Source organism: Pongo abelii, chromosome 6 (genome assembly GCF_028885655.2).
Source record: "Pongo abelii isolate AG06213 chromosome 6, NHGRI_mPonAbe1-v2.0_pri, whole genome shotgun sequence".
NCBI lineage: Eukaryota > Metazoa > Chordata > Mammalia > Primates > Hominidae > Pongo > Pongo abelii.
This window is the reverse complement of record NC_071991.2, coordinates 104542085-104559552: the sequence shown is the minus strand read 5'-3', so window position 1 is coordinate 104559552 and position 17468 is coordinate 104542085. Positions and strand designations below refer to the sequence as shown.

Below are 17468 nucleotides of genomic sequence, written 5' to 3'. Positions count from 1 at the left end.
GAGAAAAAGAGGATCCATCAGATGTGAACTTTCTCCATTTCTTGCCCATCAAACCTATGAATTTAACCTCAACCTATAACCATCTGTTGCACCTTTTTTCCCTTGCCTTTTCAATTGCAACAGAAGTGGAGCCTCTGCTCCTTTCTTTCTTTCTTTTTTTTTTTTTGAGATGGAGTCTTGCTCTGTCGCCCAGGCTGGAGTGCAGTGGCGCAATCTCGGCTCACTGCAAGCTCTGCCTCCGGGGTTCACGCCGTTCTCCTGGCTCAGTCTCCTGAAAAGCTGGGACTACAAGCGCCCATCACCATGCCTAGCTAATTTTTTGTGTTTTTAGTAGAGACGGGGTTTCACCGTGTTAGCCAGGATGGTCTCGATCTCCTGAGTGCTGGGATTACAGGTGTGAGCCACCACGCCCGGCCAAGTCTCTGCTCCGTTCTAAGGATAGTGCCTCCTACTTTGCTCTGGATTTTTTCTTCCTGTTTCCTAGGGACTCAGTCACCCTCAATCTATGCCATTGAAATAACTTTGCAAGGTTTCCAATGACTTGCACATATGACAAATGGACACTTTTTTGGTCCTTTCCTTTAACTTGTAATAGCATTTGATTCCTTTCTTGAAATACTTTCCTCATGTGGTTTATGGGTGCCGTGCTTTTTAAAAATTCTTAATTCTCTAGGTGCTCTTTTCCAGGTTCCTGTAGATACTTGTCAGTTCAGTTTGTTCTGAATTAAGCGGTCTCTGTTGCCCCTCCACCCCCAACATTCCTGAGGAATTAAGCATTTCCAGCAGAAACTTTGATTCACTATATCAGGGATTTGGCCAATGACAGAGTATCGGATTGATAGGCTTGGTGAGGACAGATGCATAGTATGAAAATTGGTGAGGTGTTTCTGATATGCCTCCTATGGGAATGAGGAAACTGTAAAAGAGAAGCATTATATAATTCATCTCTTTAAAGGCTGTCAGCCCTCAAATGCCACATCCCGTTGTGTTTGATCTTTGTAAGCTCTATGACAATACTAATACTTTCTTTATCCCTTCTTTTGGCTTTTGCCATTCTTTTTTGTTTCTCTGTCTCCCTGAGCACTCTTTAGTCTCTTTGATTGCTTTCATTTTCTCTGTCCACCTCCAACTTTCCTATCTTCCTCATTTTCCTGCCTTTTTGTGCATTCTAAAACTTTTTTTCCCTAAATCATCTGGTCTTGTCCGTGGTTTCAGTATGCTCCTTACCTGTCTTCTGAATTATAAAACTATATTTTTAACTGCCTACTGGACATTTCTATCCTAATTTTTTTATGATATGCCATTCCATAACCTGTATGGACATTTCTATTTTGATAGTAAACAAGCAGTGCTAGTTCTATAATACACATGAAAACCTACATATGAACAAATAGTACAAGTTTTACATATGAAAAAATGAAATGAATTCACTTTTTCTATTCTTCTCTCCTAATCTTTTCCTCTGGTAGTTTCTGTTATCTGTGTTTACTATGTTGTTAGGTAAATGTGTGCTTGTTCCCCTTGTAAATTATGAATTCCTTGGAGGCAGAAGTTTATGTTCATCTTTGTATATTCAGTGTCTAGTGGTCTAACTTAGTGTAAAACTAAATTTCCTATATCAGTTGCTTAATCAAGAAATTTGGGAATCCTTGTTTGTTCTACCTAATCACCCATTTTCAGCTTGTCACTAAGTCCTACATCCTGTGCAGTGTGAATATTTGTTAAATTTGTCACTTTGACATTCTTAGTGCCACTTATTCAGGTCTTATTCAGGCCTTCATTATGTCTCTTAGGCTGTTAACATAGTACTTTACTGGCCTCTGTGGTTCTATTTATTGGGTGTATTGGTAAATTGGCTTTGTGGGAAAATAGAAAAAGCCCTGATTTTTGTAGTGTTTGCTGATTACCATGGTGTAAATACTCTCACCATCGTAGATTTTAAGATATCCGTGTGAAAGGTCAACCGGCTCACAGAATTCCTGAAAATTTAACAGTCGGTGCTCAAGAGCCAATAAGAGGCAACTTCAGCACATTGCTGTGTGACTAATCCTTTTTCCATCATCCTCTATACAGCTGCCAGGATTATTGTTCTGTAACGTACAGCTGATAGTGCAATTTCTTGGGTTAAATGAGATATGGTTAAACATTTCAAATGTCTTACAAACCTCTTTTCAAACTGCGCTCCAACCTTTGGAACCACATCTGTCATTCTTTACCATTTCTGTCCAATATACATGTGCTATGATCTAGACACACTGAAATCAGTATTCCCCTTATTTCTCAAAATATGCCATGGCATTTGCCACTGCTAAACCTTCCCTTTGCTTGGAATGGCTTTTTTCATTTGTCTGGCTGACAGGACTCTTAATTCTGAGAAGCACTTGGCAAATTAGAAGGAAATGTGGTTCTCAGACTTAAAAGCAGTCAAAGTAGCAGTTTCCTTCTTTCATTCCACTACATTTTAAGAATAATCAAGAGTATGAGCCTTTACTTTTTGTTGTTGGTTGTTACCAGAATGATACTATCAGCTGATGTATAGATTGGTTATCATGGAACCTGCCATGTGTCTGGTATTGTTCAGACAATGGAGATGAGTTAGCAAACAAAACAAAGACCTTCTTCCCCTCTTGGAGCATACATTATAGGGGATGTAGACAATTTAGGTTTTCTTATAAGTACTCTATTTTGTTTGTTTCATAATCTCTCTCAAGGCAGCTTTACGTGTATCTACTGTATCATTAGGAGATTTGGTACATGGTTACCATGAGCTCCCTTCTGGGTATCTATTTTTAGCTTTCAATTCTCTTAATTTTTCTTTCATCCACAAATTTGTGGATTTCTATATTGAGGGGTATCTTTTTAACATCTAGTATTACTTCTGTTTTCTGTCTATTAGGGGCCTATTTTAAACAACTTTTCTTTCCATTAACATATTTCACCCATAAATTCTAAATTTCAGTAACGCCTATAAATTTATATTTCCTATTGTTATTAAAATTGCAGATTCACTTTGCTATAACAGTATTTGTGTATTGATCTAGAGATATCTGCGGCCATAAATATTACATATGTATATATATATATATATATATATATATATATATATAGCCAATTTTCCTGTTGTCTTTTCACTGACAATGATCTTGTTTTCTTGGATTAATAGTTATAGCTAGTAGTTATTTATTTATTTATTTTTTTTGAGAGGAAGTCTTTTTTTTTTTTTTTTTTTTGGGGACAGAGTCTTGCTCTGTCGCCCAGGCTGGAGTGCAATGGCGCTATCTCAGCTCACTGCAAGCTCCGCCTCCCGGGTTCACGCCATTCTCCTGCCTTAGCCTCCTGCGTAGCTGGGACTACAGGCGCCCACCACCATGCCCGGCTAATTTTTTAAATATTTTTAGTAGAGACGGGGTTTCACTGTGTTAGCCAGGATGGTCTCGATCTCCTGACCTCATGATCCACCTGCCTCGGCCTCCCAAACTGTTGGGATTACAGGCGTGAGCCACTGCGCCCTGCGAGAGATGAAGTCTTGCTCTGTCATCCAGGCTGGATTGCAATGGCACAATCTCGGCTCACTGCAACCTCTGCCTTCCGGGTTCAAGCTATTCTTCCGCTTCAGCCTCCCGAGTAGCTTGGATTACAGGCACCCGCCATCATGCCCAGCTAATTTTTGTATTTTTGTAGAGATGGGGTTTGGGATTTCACCATGTTGGCCAGGCTGGTCTTGAACACCTGACCTCAGGTGATCCACCCACCTCGGCCTCCCAAAGTGCTGGGATTACAGGCGTGAACCAGTGTGCCTGGCCAGTCGTTATGTTTTTAATCTCTTTCTCAATGTTATACTTCCTTTAGGTCATGATAAAAGTAAGCATTAAGCAGTATAGTGGAGTGGTTCAGAGTATGGGATCAAAATATGTTAATTATGATTATAATTGTTCTGTTGTTTAATAACTGGTTTAGTACAGGGTAATTAAGGACTTTTCCTTATTTTTTCCCCAATCCAGAGTGTTACAGTGACTTTTTAAACGAAGACTTTGATGTAAAGACTTATACTTCTCAATCTATTCATCAAGCTGTAATTGCTGAACAACTAGCAAAACTTGCCCAAGGAATCAGTCAGTTGGACAAAGAACTACACTTACAGGTAATTCTGATCTTCAGGGTCCCTATGGATTGTTCAGCCTAAAGTGATAATTTAGCATTTTTGTAATCTTATTAAATACAAATGCATATTTACATGAAGAAGTGCATACTTACCAGTGTGACTTATTTTTCAAAGTAAATTTTTGAAATTTTCTGTAAACCACTTTTTGTTTGTGGGAAAACTAATATACCACCTCACCAAAGCCTTTCATTCATACTTCCTGTTCACCACCTTAACTGATGTGCAGCGAATATAGTGGGCAAAAAATAGGATGTGTTCGATAAAGATAATAGAAAATGGAATTTTGGAAGTAAAACAATATGAATAAGAAAAATTGGGATGTTACATTGGCAATTCATATTTTATAAGCACAAAGTGTAGCATTTGCTGAAATTACAGAAAGTTGATAAATGTTATTGTGAGTAGGATACCATATGAGACGTTAGGCTACGGGTCCTAATTTCAGCTATGCTGTTAACTGACTTTAATATCACTTAATGTCTTTGAGTCTTGCTTTTTTGTTTTTTAATCTATCAGATGGGTTGGAATAAGCAAGAGGAAGAGGAGACTGTAGTAGATAACTTTGAAGATTCCTTCCTCTACTAAAATTCTGTAATTTTTATAGGGCAATTTTATGGTATAATTTCTAGTGTTGCCTTTGATTGAGTAGGTATTTAATATATTTAAATGAATGAACATATGTATGAAACATAGATTGTTTACCAGGAAACATAGATTTGGTATAACCTGAGACATATCCACTTGATCTTTTTTGTGTCTTAGTTTCTTTGAGTGGCTTAGGACTGGGATGCCTTCTAAGGTTATTTTGACTCTAAAATTCTGATTATATATCATTTGATTTCAATCTTTATTGACAGATATTTAGAAAACACGTTTAGGCCGGGTGCAGTGGCTCATTCCTGTAACCCCAGCACTTTGGGAGGCTGAGGCGGGCAGGTCACGAGGTCAGGAGTTCCAGACCAGCCTGGCCAACATGGCAAAACCCCATCTCTACTAAAAATACAAAAATTAGCTGGGCATGGTGGTGGGCGCTTGTAATCCCAGCTACTCGGGAGGCTGAGGCAGGAGAATCACTTGAACCTGGGAGGTGGAGCTTGCAGGGAGCCGAGATCGTGCCATTGCACTCAAACCTGGGCAACAAGAGCAAGACTCTGTCTCAAAAAAAAAAAAAGAAAACACGCTTAATTGTCAAGCTTTGAGTTAGACTGTGGGGATAGCCAAATAAATAGAATACATTTCTTGGCTCTCCAAGGACCCACAGACCAGTGGCAGACACGGACAGAAATAATGGCAGGCAAGCGAGGCCTGTTTTAAATAGAATAGTGTGAGTTGTTTATGAGAGCAGGGGAGAATGTATTTAGTTTAGTCTAGAGTTCTGAGGGGGTGGCTTTTTGCAAGAACCACCTGCAATTCTTTCAGTCCTTTTATGCTTGGTATTTTCCTTATTCCCTGTATGCAGCATCTACTTTGCAGGAATCAATAAGAACTTAAAATGTATTTACCATCACTTAGAGGGGAGAAGTTGTAGTGGCCTAGGATGTGAGGTAGAGGAAGTCTCTGAGTCCCAGTAGTCTATATCAGTGAGATGACTAAAATTGTAAAACATTTACTATTAGGGTTTAGTGCAGGAACTAGAAATCACTCTAAGAAAGACACTTCATACAGAGAGTTTGGATGCTTGTCAAATTGTTGGGTGAATAGCTAGTGGACGGAGTTGAAGGAACTACCACAGATGCAATACAGAGGCCTGGAAGTACCTGTTCTTACCTTACATGCCAGTGCTAAAATTCTGCCTCTAGGTACCTGATGACTAAATCCTGGAGTGAGCAATGTGGTTCTCTTAACTGTCTCTAAATTCTCAGGTCTCAGGACCTTTATTACTAGCTGAAACAGTAAGCTTTCCTCTCTCCTCTTTTTTTTCGAGACAGAGTCTTGCTCTGTCATCCAGGCTGGAATACAGTGGCATGATCTTGCTCACTGCAACCTCTGCCTCCCGGGTTCAAATGATTCTTGTGCCTCAGCCTCCCGAGTAGCTGAGATTACAGGTGTGCACCACCACATGCGGCTAATTTTTTTGTATTTTTAATAGAGGCAGGATTTCACCATGTTGGCCAGGCTGGTCTCAAACTTCTGACCTCAAATGATCCACCCACCTCGGCCTCCCGAAGTGCTGGGATTACAGGTGTGAGCCACCGTGCCCAGCCTAGCTTTCCTCTCTCTTGTCTTCCACAACTCTTGGAAAAATCATTTAATTGGTTGCAAGGGAGTCTATGAAACTATAGTTTTAGGCTTTTTAACCTTACCAAAGTATTACTCGTGATAAAGGAGAATAGATAATTTTTAAAAAGTTTGTCTTGTTAAGATGGACATATTGATGACCGTATCAGTAGGCTGGGAAAAATTCAGACATCTTCTGGCAACCTTACGAATAAAAGACCGAGATGACCAAGAGTAATACTTTGAGTAGATATGATAGAAAGAAACTTGACAGAATGACAGTGATATCTGAAACAGGACAAAGTGGAGAATTTAGGGGTTCCAGTGAATTAATCTTTGGTGATTAAGAACTTCAGTCAGCAGACTAGACATGAAACTTCGTATTCATTGGAATAAAAGGCACACAATAATAAGGATTCCTGCATTATTCTAAAGAGTTGCATGATTTCGTGATGTTTCTAGGAATGTCTTGCATGTGGCCTTTAGTAACATTGGTTTTTTTGTTCTGGCCATCTGCAGTGCCCTAATTTTCATAAAAGTATCAAACATCTATAGGGAAAAGGATTTGCTGTGGGTATGTGACACTGGGAAACTGGAAGCAGAGAGATGTTCAGGTATAGGTGAGCACTGAGTGCTGTATCTTTCCAGAGTAGGATGTAGCCTTGGTGGTGCTGAATCAAATTCAAGAACAAAGAGAACCTGATGTTTGAAAATATTCTTTAAAGGGAAAACATAATAATGGTGTGGCAACAATGAGCTGTTTTTTACATTTTTTGGCACAACTCCACTTGTACATCTCTTTAAGATAGCAAGGGGCTTGTCTGAATGTTTGTGTTCCCCTAATATTCATATGTTGAAACTTAATCTCCAATATGATAGTATTAAGAGCTCGGGGCTCTTATTAGGGTTTAGTGCAGGGCTCTTAATACTATCATATCATATTGGAGAGGCCCGAGGAAGCCTGTTTGCCCCTTCCACCATGTGAAGATAGATACAAGGTACCATCCGTAAGGAATGGGTTCTCACCAGATGCTGAATTTGCCAATGCCTTGATGTTGGACTTCCCAAAACCCCAGAACTGTGAGCAATAAATTTCTTCTGTTTGTAAATTACTCAGTCTAAGGTATTTTGTGTTTGCAGTCCAAACAGACTAAGACAGGGCTAAGAAAAGGCTGTAACTCCTCTTGCTCTGTGTTGAACTGTAAATGTATGTGTGTTCCCGCTTGTAACTCATCTCAGACACACCTTAAAAACCTGTTTTTTTCTTTTGTATTTGTATTTGCCTCATTTCTACACCAAGAGAGATCGTCCATTCTACATTTTGGTTACAAGGAAAAATACCTAACAGAGCAAAAGCTAATCATTTATTTTTGATTTTCAGGTTGTTGCAAGACATGAAGATTTACTGGCACAAGCAACTGGGATTGAGTCGTTGGAAGGTATATTTCTATTAACTGCTAGAGATTATGTAGAGCTAGACCAGGGATTTTCAAGCTTTGGCAAGCTACTTTGGATGGCAAGTATTTTAGACTTTGCCAGCCATACAGTCTCTGTTGCAACTACTAAACTCTGCCATTGTAGAGTGAATGTAGCCAGATAATATGAAAACAAATGTGTGTGGCTATGTTTCAGTAAAACTTTAGTAAAACTTTGCTGGCCCCTGAGCTAAATGATCTGGGTTCAAATCCTTGTTTTACTGCTTACTAGGTGTTTGACTTTGGGCAAGTTAGTTAACCCTTCTCTGCCTCAGTTTTCTTATTTGTAGAACAGGGGTATAATGTGTACTAACATAGCATTATTCTGAGAATTAAATGAATTAGCAAGATACTTAGAACAATGCCTGCACATATTTAGTGTACCTGTAAGTGTTAGTTAATTAAAACAATAAAAACATCAACAATACCAGAGTGACTAGTAGTGGAAGAAGGCATGAATTTTTTTCTTATTTTTGCCTTTCTTGGAGCCTTTTTTGCAACTCTTTTTAATGAAAATATAGTGGAATAATAATTGGATTTTTATTTTTACAAATCTGGTGATTTTTGTTTGACTAAATCTTTTATGAATTTTTCATTCCCTCTTGATTAAATTAAACTACATCTCATAAATATGAGATGTAACTATTGTGTTTTACGTTATTACTTATGATTACTATTATTAATCATTGTACATCAGAAGAAAGGTAAGTGGTTTTTCTCAATGTTGATCAAATTCTTAAGGAGAGAGGATATTGTTTTCTGTGATGCAGTATTCTTTAATGCTTCCCCCAGTATTTCTCATGTACTCAAAGATACTAACTTATTCTCAGCATGTACAATATTTCTAAGATACCCTGATGAAGAACTTAGTATTTTTGGAAATAATAGTTTGTTATTTGAAATCTGGGATACATATCTGACTGGGTTCTTAGGAAGATTAAGAAGCTCTAAGTACTGATTGACTTAGTACTGGAAATTTATTATTATTATTATTATTATCATCATTATTAGTCATTTCAACTTTTATTTTAGATCCAGGGGTGGGTATATGTGTAGGTTTGTACCTGAGAATATTACATAATGCTGCGGTTTGGGGTACAAATGATCCTGTCACCCAGGTAGTGTGCATAGGACCCAACAGTTAGGTACTCCCTCCTCTAGTAGTCCCTATTGTCTATTGTTGTCATCTTCAGGTCTATGAGTACCCAATGTTTAGCTCCCACTTATAAGTGAGACTGTGCGGTATTTGATTTTTCTCTTCCTGCCTTAATTTGCTTAGGATAATCACCTTCAGTTCTATCCATATTGCTGTATAGGACATGGTTTCATTCTTTTTTTATGGCTGTGTAGTATCCATGGTATATATGTACCATGTTTTTTAAATCTAATTCGCTGTTGTTGGGCACCTAGGTTGATTCGATGTCTTTGTTATTGTGAACAGTGCTGTGATGAACATACGAGTGCATGTGTCTTTATGGTGGAACAATTTATTTTCTTTTGAATATATATCCAGTAACAGGATTGCTGGGTCAAATGGTAGTTCTGAGTTATTTGAGGAGTCGCCAAACTGCTTTCCACGGTGGCTGTATCTTCCCACCAAAAGCATATAAGCATTCCCTTTTCTCAACAGCCTCACCAGCATCTGTTGTTTTTTGACTTTTTAATAATACTCATTCTGAATGGTGTGAGATGGTATCTCATTGTGGTTTTGATTTGCATTTCTCTGATGATTGGTGATGTTGAGCATTTTTTTTTCATGTGTGTTGCCTGCATGTATGCCTTCTTTTGAGAAATGTCTCTTTATGTCTTTTGCCCACTTTTTAATGGAGTTGTGTTTTTGCTTGTTGAATTAAGTTTCTTATAAATTCTGGATATTAGACTTTTGTCAGATGCATAGTTTGCAAACATTTTCACCTGTTCTGTAGGTTGTCTGTTTATTCTATTGTATTGATAGTTTCTTGGGCTGTGCAGAAGCTCACTAGTTTTAATTATATTTTTAAATCTCATAATATTTTTATGCATTTTTGAGAGCAAGTAATATTTTAATGGCAATCTTTAAAACATGCTAGTTTTTTATTAATAAGGATGGCATGGTAGTACATTGAGTGTGTATAGGTCTAGATGAATCACCACAACAGAAATATTTCTCATTGTGGGTTTTAAATATGTGTTTTAGTTCTATAATGTGCTTGTTTTTCCCAGAATGATGTTCAAAGATTAAAATATTTGAAATACACTGCTAGACTGAATTAGAATGATTATCTCTTGTGTGAGTGTGTAGAGTACAAAGGCTGGCTACTTTTTTCCTATGATTATCTCAGAATATTCACTAGATTATTTGAACATAAAAGATTGAAGTGTAGGCCAGGGTGCAGTGGCTCACGCCTGTAATCCCAGCACTCTGGGAGGCCAAGGTGGGAGGTTCACTTGATCCCAGAGTTCAGGACCAGCCTGGGCAACATAATGAGACTCTATCTCTATAAAAAATAAAACATTAGCTTGGCATGGTGGTGCATGTTTCTAGTCCCAGCTACTTGGGAAGCTGATGTAGGAGGATCGCTTGAGCCAAGGAGGTTGAGGCTGCAGTAAGCTGTGATCGTGTCCCTGCCCTCCAGCCTGGGTGACAGAGCAAGACCCTAGACCCTGTCTCAAAAAATAAATAAAATAAAAAACTTTAAATGTGAATTGGTTAGCATTCATTTTAGCATGATGTGTCTAGATGTTATTTTGAGATGCTGAAAAGTAAGTGTGGTGTGTATACATGTTAGAAAAATTGAATATTATTCTAGCTTCTACTTCATCTGCTTTATTCTCCTAAATATGTAAAATTTTTTTAGCATGTAAATAGTTTGGAGGTATGTTTAAGCCTATTTTATTTAAAAATGTTCTTTTTAAAAATATTCTTCCAAATATTACTTTGAGAATTTGCTAGGTTTCAGAAAGCTATAGCAATAGACTTTTTGTTTTCATGGAATTTTGAGGAATATTTATTAAGCTTCTTTTTGTCAAAAAGAGGTAGCCTCCCATCCTGGCTAACGTGGTGAAACCCCGTCTCTACTAAAAATACAAAAAATTAGCCATGCGTGGTGGCGGGTGCCTGTAGTCCCAGCTACTCGGGAGGCTGAGGCAGGAGAATGGCGTGAACCCTGGAGGCGGAGCTTGCAGTGAGCCGAGATCGTGCCACCACACTCCAGCCTGGGCGACAGAGCGAGACTCTGTCTCAAAACAAACAAACAACCAAAAAACAAAGATAGCCTCATTCATTTAATTGTTCATTCAGGCAATCAAATAGTAATTAATAACTTGTTAAGTACTAGGCACTTGTGAACGATAGACAGAGTCACTGTCCTTTTGGAACTATGTTTTTGTCCTGGAGGTAGATAAAAAAAAAAAAAAAGTGCAGGTAGAAAACAGGGCTGGGCATGGTGGATCATGCTTGTAATCCCAGCTACTTGGAATGCTGAGGCATGAGAATTGCTTGAACCTGGGAGGCAGAGGTTGCAGTGAGCCGAGATCATGCCACTGCACTCCAGCCTGGGCAATAGAGTGAGACTGTATCTCAGAAAACAGAAAGAAAAATTTTATTTGTAAATTCTATAGAGAAAATAAAACAGATGATGGGGATGGATGAAGGAGAGGGAAGGCCTTTTTGAGAAGATGACGTTTGAGCCAAGATCTAATGATGAGGAGGAGCCATCATGTGAAGATTTGAGGAAAAGACTGAACAATAAATGGGAAAGCAGGAATTAATTTGGCATGTTTGAGGGGCAGAAAGTAGCCCAGAATAGCTGATGTTTAGTGAAGGAGGGAGAGGATCGTAGATAAGGTTCTTGGGAAGGAATTTGGATTTAATTCTAAATGCAATGGTAAACCTATGGAAGAGTTTAATCAGGTTATTGTATGATGAGATTAATACTCGGAATAGTTTACTCTGATAGCTCTGTAGAAAAAGGCAATGGTGGAATCAGGGACACTGGTTTGGAAGCTGTTAGAATAGTAGAAGTTGATGGTGCATTGGATTAGAGTGGTGGCAGATGGAGTAAAATGTAGGCAAAGCTGATAGGGTTTGTTGATGGCAGATGAAAGAGCTGATGGAAAAAAGTCACCGTGAGTTATTCCTAGGATTTTGGTCTCAAAAATTGGATAGATGATGATATGAGTAATGGAGATGTCATAGCCTGGAGAGAAGTGTGATTTTTGATGGGTTGGGGGGTAGGGCATAAACTGTCTTGGGTATCTTAAATTTGATGTAACAGTACAGGCGAAGAGAGAAAGAGGACAGAGAGATAGAGAGGGAATGAGAACATAGGCAGATATATAAAGAAAATCTTTTTACATAGATGTATGTGTATATGTCTGTATATGTGTGTGTGTATAAAATCAGTATTTTGTTGAACAGATACTATTTGAAACTTTGGGACTGAATGAAATTCCTGAAAGATTGTAGATGGAGAAGAGCAGATGGATGAGGATCACGTCTTGGGGTACTCCAGCACATGTAGAGGTCTGACAGAGGAGAAGTGGGAACAACTAATGAGATAATAGGAGACCCAGGAAGCGTGATGATTTGAAAGCCTAGAAAAGGCCGGGCGCGGTGGGTCACGCCTGTAATCCCAGCACTTTGGGAGGCCAAGGCGGGTGGATCACGAGGTCAGGAGATCGAGACCATCCTGGCTAACATGGTAAAACCCCATCTCTACTAAAAATACAAAAAAAAAAAAAATTAGCCGGGCGTGGTTGTGGGCGCCTGTAATCCCAGCTACTCGGGAGGCTGAGGCAGGAGAATGGCGTGAACCCGGGAGGCAGAGCATGCAGTGAGGGGGGATCAAGCCACTGCACTCCAGCCTGGGTGACAGAGCGAGACTGTCTCAAAAAAAGAAAGCCTAGACAAAAAATGTTTTAGAAAGGGAGTAGTCAACTGCTGTGAATTTCTGAGAGCTTGAACAAGGTTAAGACAGAACGAACAATAGAATTTGGCAACTCGTAGATTTCTGGTGACCTTGGTAACATCTGTTTTGGTGGAGTATTGATGGAAACCGATTGAGACTGGGTTGTGGAGAGGATATGATGTAAGAAAATGGTTATAAGTAATGGCAGTGTATTCTTGGCAGTGTATGGTGAATACACCACAAAACCAGCAGAAAAGTGGGAATCTTTGATTCAGAGAGGATTCTATTGAACTGAACTCTGTTATTGTATACTTGTATGCTGATAGGAATGTTTATTTGTTCTAATATTATTTCATTTAAAATATGATGACATGTCTATACTTAAATTTAGCTATTAATAGAGTACTATGCTTTCAAAACAACTATGCCAGTTGGATATAGAAACTGAATTTTAAAGAATGGCATTCAAAATAATTAAATATCTGTACTAATTGGAAGCCTAAATAATAAAATTTATGCTTGATCTTCCTGAAAATGTTTTTCCAATTTTGTGAAAATTTCCTCATGTTGTAAGCCTAGAGAGTTGTAGACTAAGCTGTGGACTATAGTTTTAATAAAGGAGTAATGGGGCAAAGGGGATATCATGGAGGATCAGTCATACTTTTTTGGTAATGTGTTAAAATATACATAACATAAAATTTATTGTTTTTAGCATTTTAAAACATACAATTCAGTGGCATTAAGTACATTTACAGTGTTGTGCGACCATCCTCAGTATCTAGGTCCATAACTTTTCCATCACCCCAGATGGAAACCCCTTTTCCATTAAGCAGTCAGTTCCCATTCCCTGTCAGGCTTCTTTTGTGAGGCAAAGATTGGAGGGGGAGACCAGTTACAGGCTTTTACAGCAGTGTGGGTAAAAGATACTGGTTGCTTGGATTAGGATGGTGACAAAAAAAGTTAAAATTATATATGCATGTATTTTCTTTTAATTTAACTTTTTACCCAGTTGGATGCCCTGTAAATTTGTAAAGCCAATGTTAGCTTATGTTTTCCTAGGTGTTCTTCAGATGATGCAGACGAGAATTGGGGCTTTACAGGGAGCTGTTGATAGGTACTGTTCTTAATTTTATAAATAAATGGAATGGGAATGTTTTTATCCATTGATATTTTGAAAATGATTTTATTCTCACTCCTCTCTTTTCTTTTCCTTTAGGATAAAAGCAAAAATTGTTGAACCATACAATAAGATAGTTGCCCGTACTGCACAACTAGCAAGACTTCAGGTAGTTTCTTACTTTTATTTCTTTATACTTTATTATTCATTTTGTTTTCATAAGTGGACAAAATTTAAGAGTATGAGTTTGGAAGAAGTGAGAGAATGGGAACAGAAGGTAAGAGAAAAGGAGAAAAAAACACTAAAAAGCCTTAAGATGTCTAGCTCAAAAAATACAAATCTAAAGTGAATTCTTTTAACTGTCATTGCAGTATATAATTGTTTATTAACTTACTTATGTCTTCAATTTCTTTCATCAATGTTTTATAGCTTTCAGTGTATAGATGCTTCACCTCCTTGGTTAAATTTATTTCTAACTTTTTTTTTTGGTAGCTGTTGTAAATGGGAAATGGGATTGTTTTTCTGATTATTTCTTTGGATAGTTCATTGTTAGTATATAGAAATGCTACTGATTTTTGTATGTTAATTTTGTATCCTCTGACTTTACTGTATGCATTTATTCTAGCACTCTTTTGGTGGAGTCTTTAGGGTCCTTTATCTAGTTTTCTGTCTAAAGGATCATGCTGTCTGCAGACAGGGACAATTTTACTTCCCTTCAGATTTGGATGCCTTTTACTTCTCACTTGCCTAATGGCTCTGGCCAGGACTTCCAGTGGCTGTGTTGATGAATAGTAGTGGTGAGAGTGTGCATCCTTGTTTTGTTCCTGATCTTAGAGGAAAAGCTTTCAACTTTTCACTGTTGATTATGATGTTAGTTGCGGGCTTGTTGTATATGGCCTCTATTGCGTTGAGGTACATTCCTTCTATAGCAGTTTTTTTGAGTTTTTAACATGATGTATTGTTGAATTTTACCAAGTGCCTTTTCTGCATCTATCAAAATGATCATATGGTTTTTGTCTTTCATTCTGTTAATGTGGTATATCATTTATTGATTTGCACATGTTGAACCATCCCTGCACCCCAGAGATAAATCTCACTTGATCATGGTGAATGATTCTTCTGATGTGCTACTGAATTAGATTGGCTAGTATTTTGTTGAGGATTTTGCATCTGTGTTGGTCAGGAATATTGACCTGTAATTTTCTTTTCCTGTAGTGTCTTTGTCCTTGACAGAAGGGTAACATTAGCCTAATAAAATGAGTTTGGAAATATTTTTCCATCTTTGATTTTTTGGGGAGAGTTTTAGAAGGATTGGTATTAGTTTTTCTTTAAATGTTTGGTAGAATTCAACAGTAAAGCCATCAAGTCCTGGGCTTTTCTTTGTTAGGAGACTTTTTATTACTGATTTAATCTCTGTACTCACTGTTGATCTGTTAAGATTTTGTTTCTTTATGATTCAATTTTGGTAAGTTGTATATGTCTAGAAATGTATCAATTTCTTCTAAGTTATCCAGTTTGTTGGCATATATTTGTTCATAGTAGTTTCTTATAATTCTTTATATTTTTGTAATATCAGTTGTAATGTTTTCTTTTTTCATTTCTGGTTTTGAGACTTCTTTTTTTTCTTAGTCTAGCTAAAGTTTTATTGATTTTATTTGTCTATTCAAAACACCAACTCTTATAGCAAGGCATGGTGACACGCCTGTAGTCCCAGATACTCGGGAGGCTGAGGCAGAAGAATTGCTTGAGCCTGGGAGGTGGAAGTTGCAGTGAGCCGAGATTGCACCATTGTACTGCAGCCTGGGCAACAGAGCGAGACCTTGTCTCAAAAAAAACACCAAAACCGAAAACCCAACTCTTGGTTTTATTAATCTTTATTGTTTTTCTAGTCTATATTTAATTTATTTCTGCCCTGATCTTTATTATTTTCTTCCTTCTACTAACTTTGGGCTTTGTTTGTTCTTTTTCTAGTTCTTGAGGTTTAATATTAGGTTATTTATTTGAAATCTTTTTTGATGTAGACATTTATTGCTGTAAACTTTCGTCTTAGAACTGCTTTTGCTGCATCCCACAACTTTCGGTATGTTGTGTCATTTGTCTCAAGACATTTTAAAATTTCTCTTTTAATTTCTTTTTTGATCCATTTGTTGCTCATAAGCATGTTGTTTATTTTTTTGAGAAATTTTTGGTGAATTTTTCGAAATCCATCCTTTATTGATTTCTAGTTTAATACCATTGTGGTTGGAAAAGATATTTGATATGATCTCAGTCTTCTTAAGTTTGTTAAGCCTTATTTTCTGGTCTAACATATGATCTATCCTGAAAAAAGTTCCATGTGCATTTGAGAAGAATGTGTATTCTGCTGCTATTGGACGGAGTGTTCTGTATTTGTCTGTTCAGTTTATTTGGTTTAGAGTGTAGTTAAAGTCTGTTGTTTCAATATTTATTTGTTGGTTTTTTTCTTTCTTTTCTTTTTTTTTTTTTGAGATGGAGTCTCACTCTCTCACCCAGGGTGGAGTGCAGTGGCCTGATCTCTGTTCACTGCAACCTCCACCTCCCAGGTTGAAGCCATTCTTCTGCCTCAGCCTCATGAGTAGCTGGGATTACAGGTGCCCGCCACCACGCCTGGCTAATTTTTTAATTTTTGGTAGAGATGATGTTTCGCCTTGTTGACCGGGCTGGTCTCGAACTCCTGACCTTGGGTGATCTGCCTGCCTTGGCCTCCCCACGTGCTAGGATTACAAGTGTGAACCACTGCACCCAGCCTATTTTCTTTCAGCACTTTGAATAGATCATCCCTGTCTCTCCTGGCTTATAAGATTTCTACTGAGAAATCTGTTCATAGCCATCTTGGGATTCCTTTGTATGTGATATGCTTTTTTTCTCTTGTTGCTTTCAAGATCCTCTCTGTTTTTGATTTTTGACAATTTGATTGTAATATATCTTGGGGTAGTCTTGTTTACGTTGAACCTGATTGGAGATCTTTGAGTTTCCTATACCTGGATATGTTTGACTTTCCACAGATTTGGGGAATTTTTCTTATTATTTTTTAGAATAAACTTTCTTCTCTCTCTGCTCCTTCTGGGACACCCATAATATATAAATTGGTTTGCTTGATGGCGTTTTGTAATTCTCAAAGGCTTTTTTTACTCTTTTTCTTTTTTCTTTTTGTTCCTCTGACTGGATCATTTCAAATAACCCCTTTTCAAGCACACTGATTCTTTTATGTGATTGAGTCTACTGTTGAAGCTCTCTTTGGAATTTTTTTAGTTCAGTCATTGTGTTCTTTAGTTCCAGAATTTCAGTTGGGTTCATTCTTATGGTTTCTGTTTCTTTGTTGAACTTCTCATTTTGTTTGTTTATTGTTTTCCTGATTTTGTCTACTTGTCTAGTTGTATTGTCTTGTAGTTCATGGAGTTTTTAAAAGGTGATTATTTTGAATTATTTGTTAGGCAGCTCATAAACCTTAATTTCTTTAATGTTTGTTCCTTTGGTGGTGTTATGTTTCCCTGATTGTGATTCTTGTTGCCTTGTATTGGTGCCTGCACATTTGAAGAAGTAGGAACTTACTCCACTCTTTGCAGACTGGCTTTGGCTGGGAAAGTTCT

At 37.7% G+C, this 17468-nt stretch overlaps 1 protein-coding gene across 2 annotated transcripts in view; it reads left to right on the top strand.

Annotated features, from left to right (window-relative positions):
• COG5 (component of oligomeric golgi complex 5) overlaps positions 1-17468 on the top strand; it is a 377278-nt gene that overhangs the window by 1759 nt on the left and 358051 nt on the right. For both annotated transcript variants that reach the window (XM_024250412.3, XM_054560623.2), the window contains exons 2-5: positions 4002-4141; positions 7761-7818; positions 13803-13857; positions 13960-14029. In XM_024250412.3, coding sequence (XP_024106180.1) covers positions 4002-4141; positions 7761-7818; positions 13803-13857; positions 13960-14029 — 323 coding nt within the window. The remainder of the gene's footprint in view (positions 1-4001; positions 4142-7760; positions 7819-13802; positions 13858-13959; positions 14030-17468) is intronic.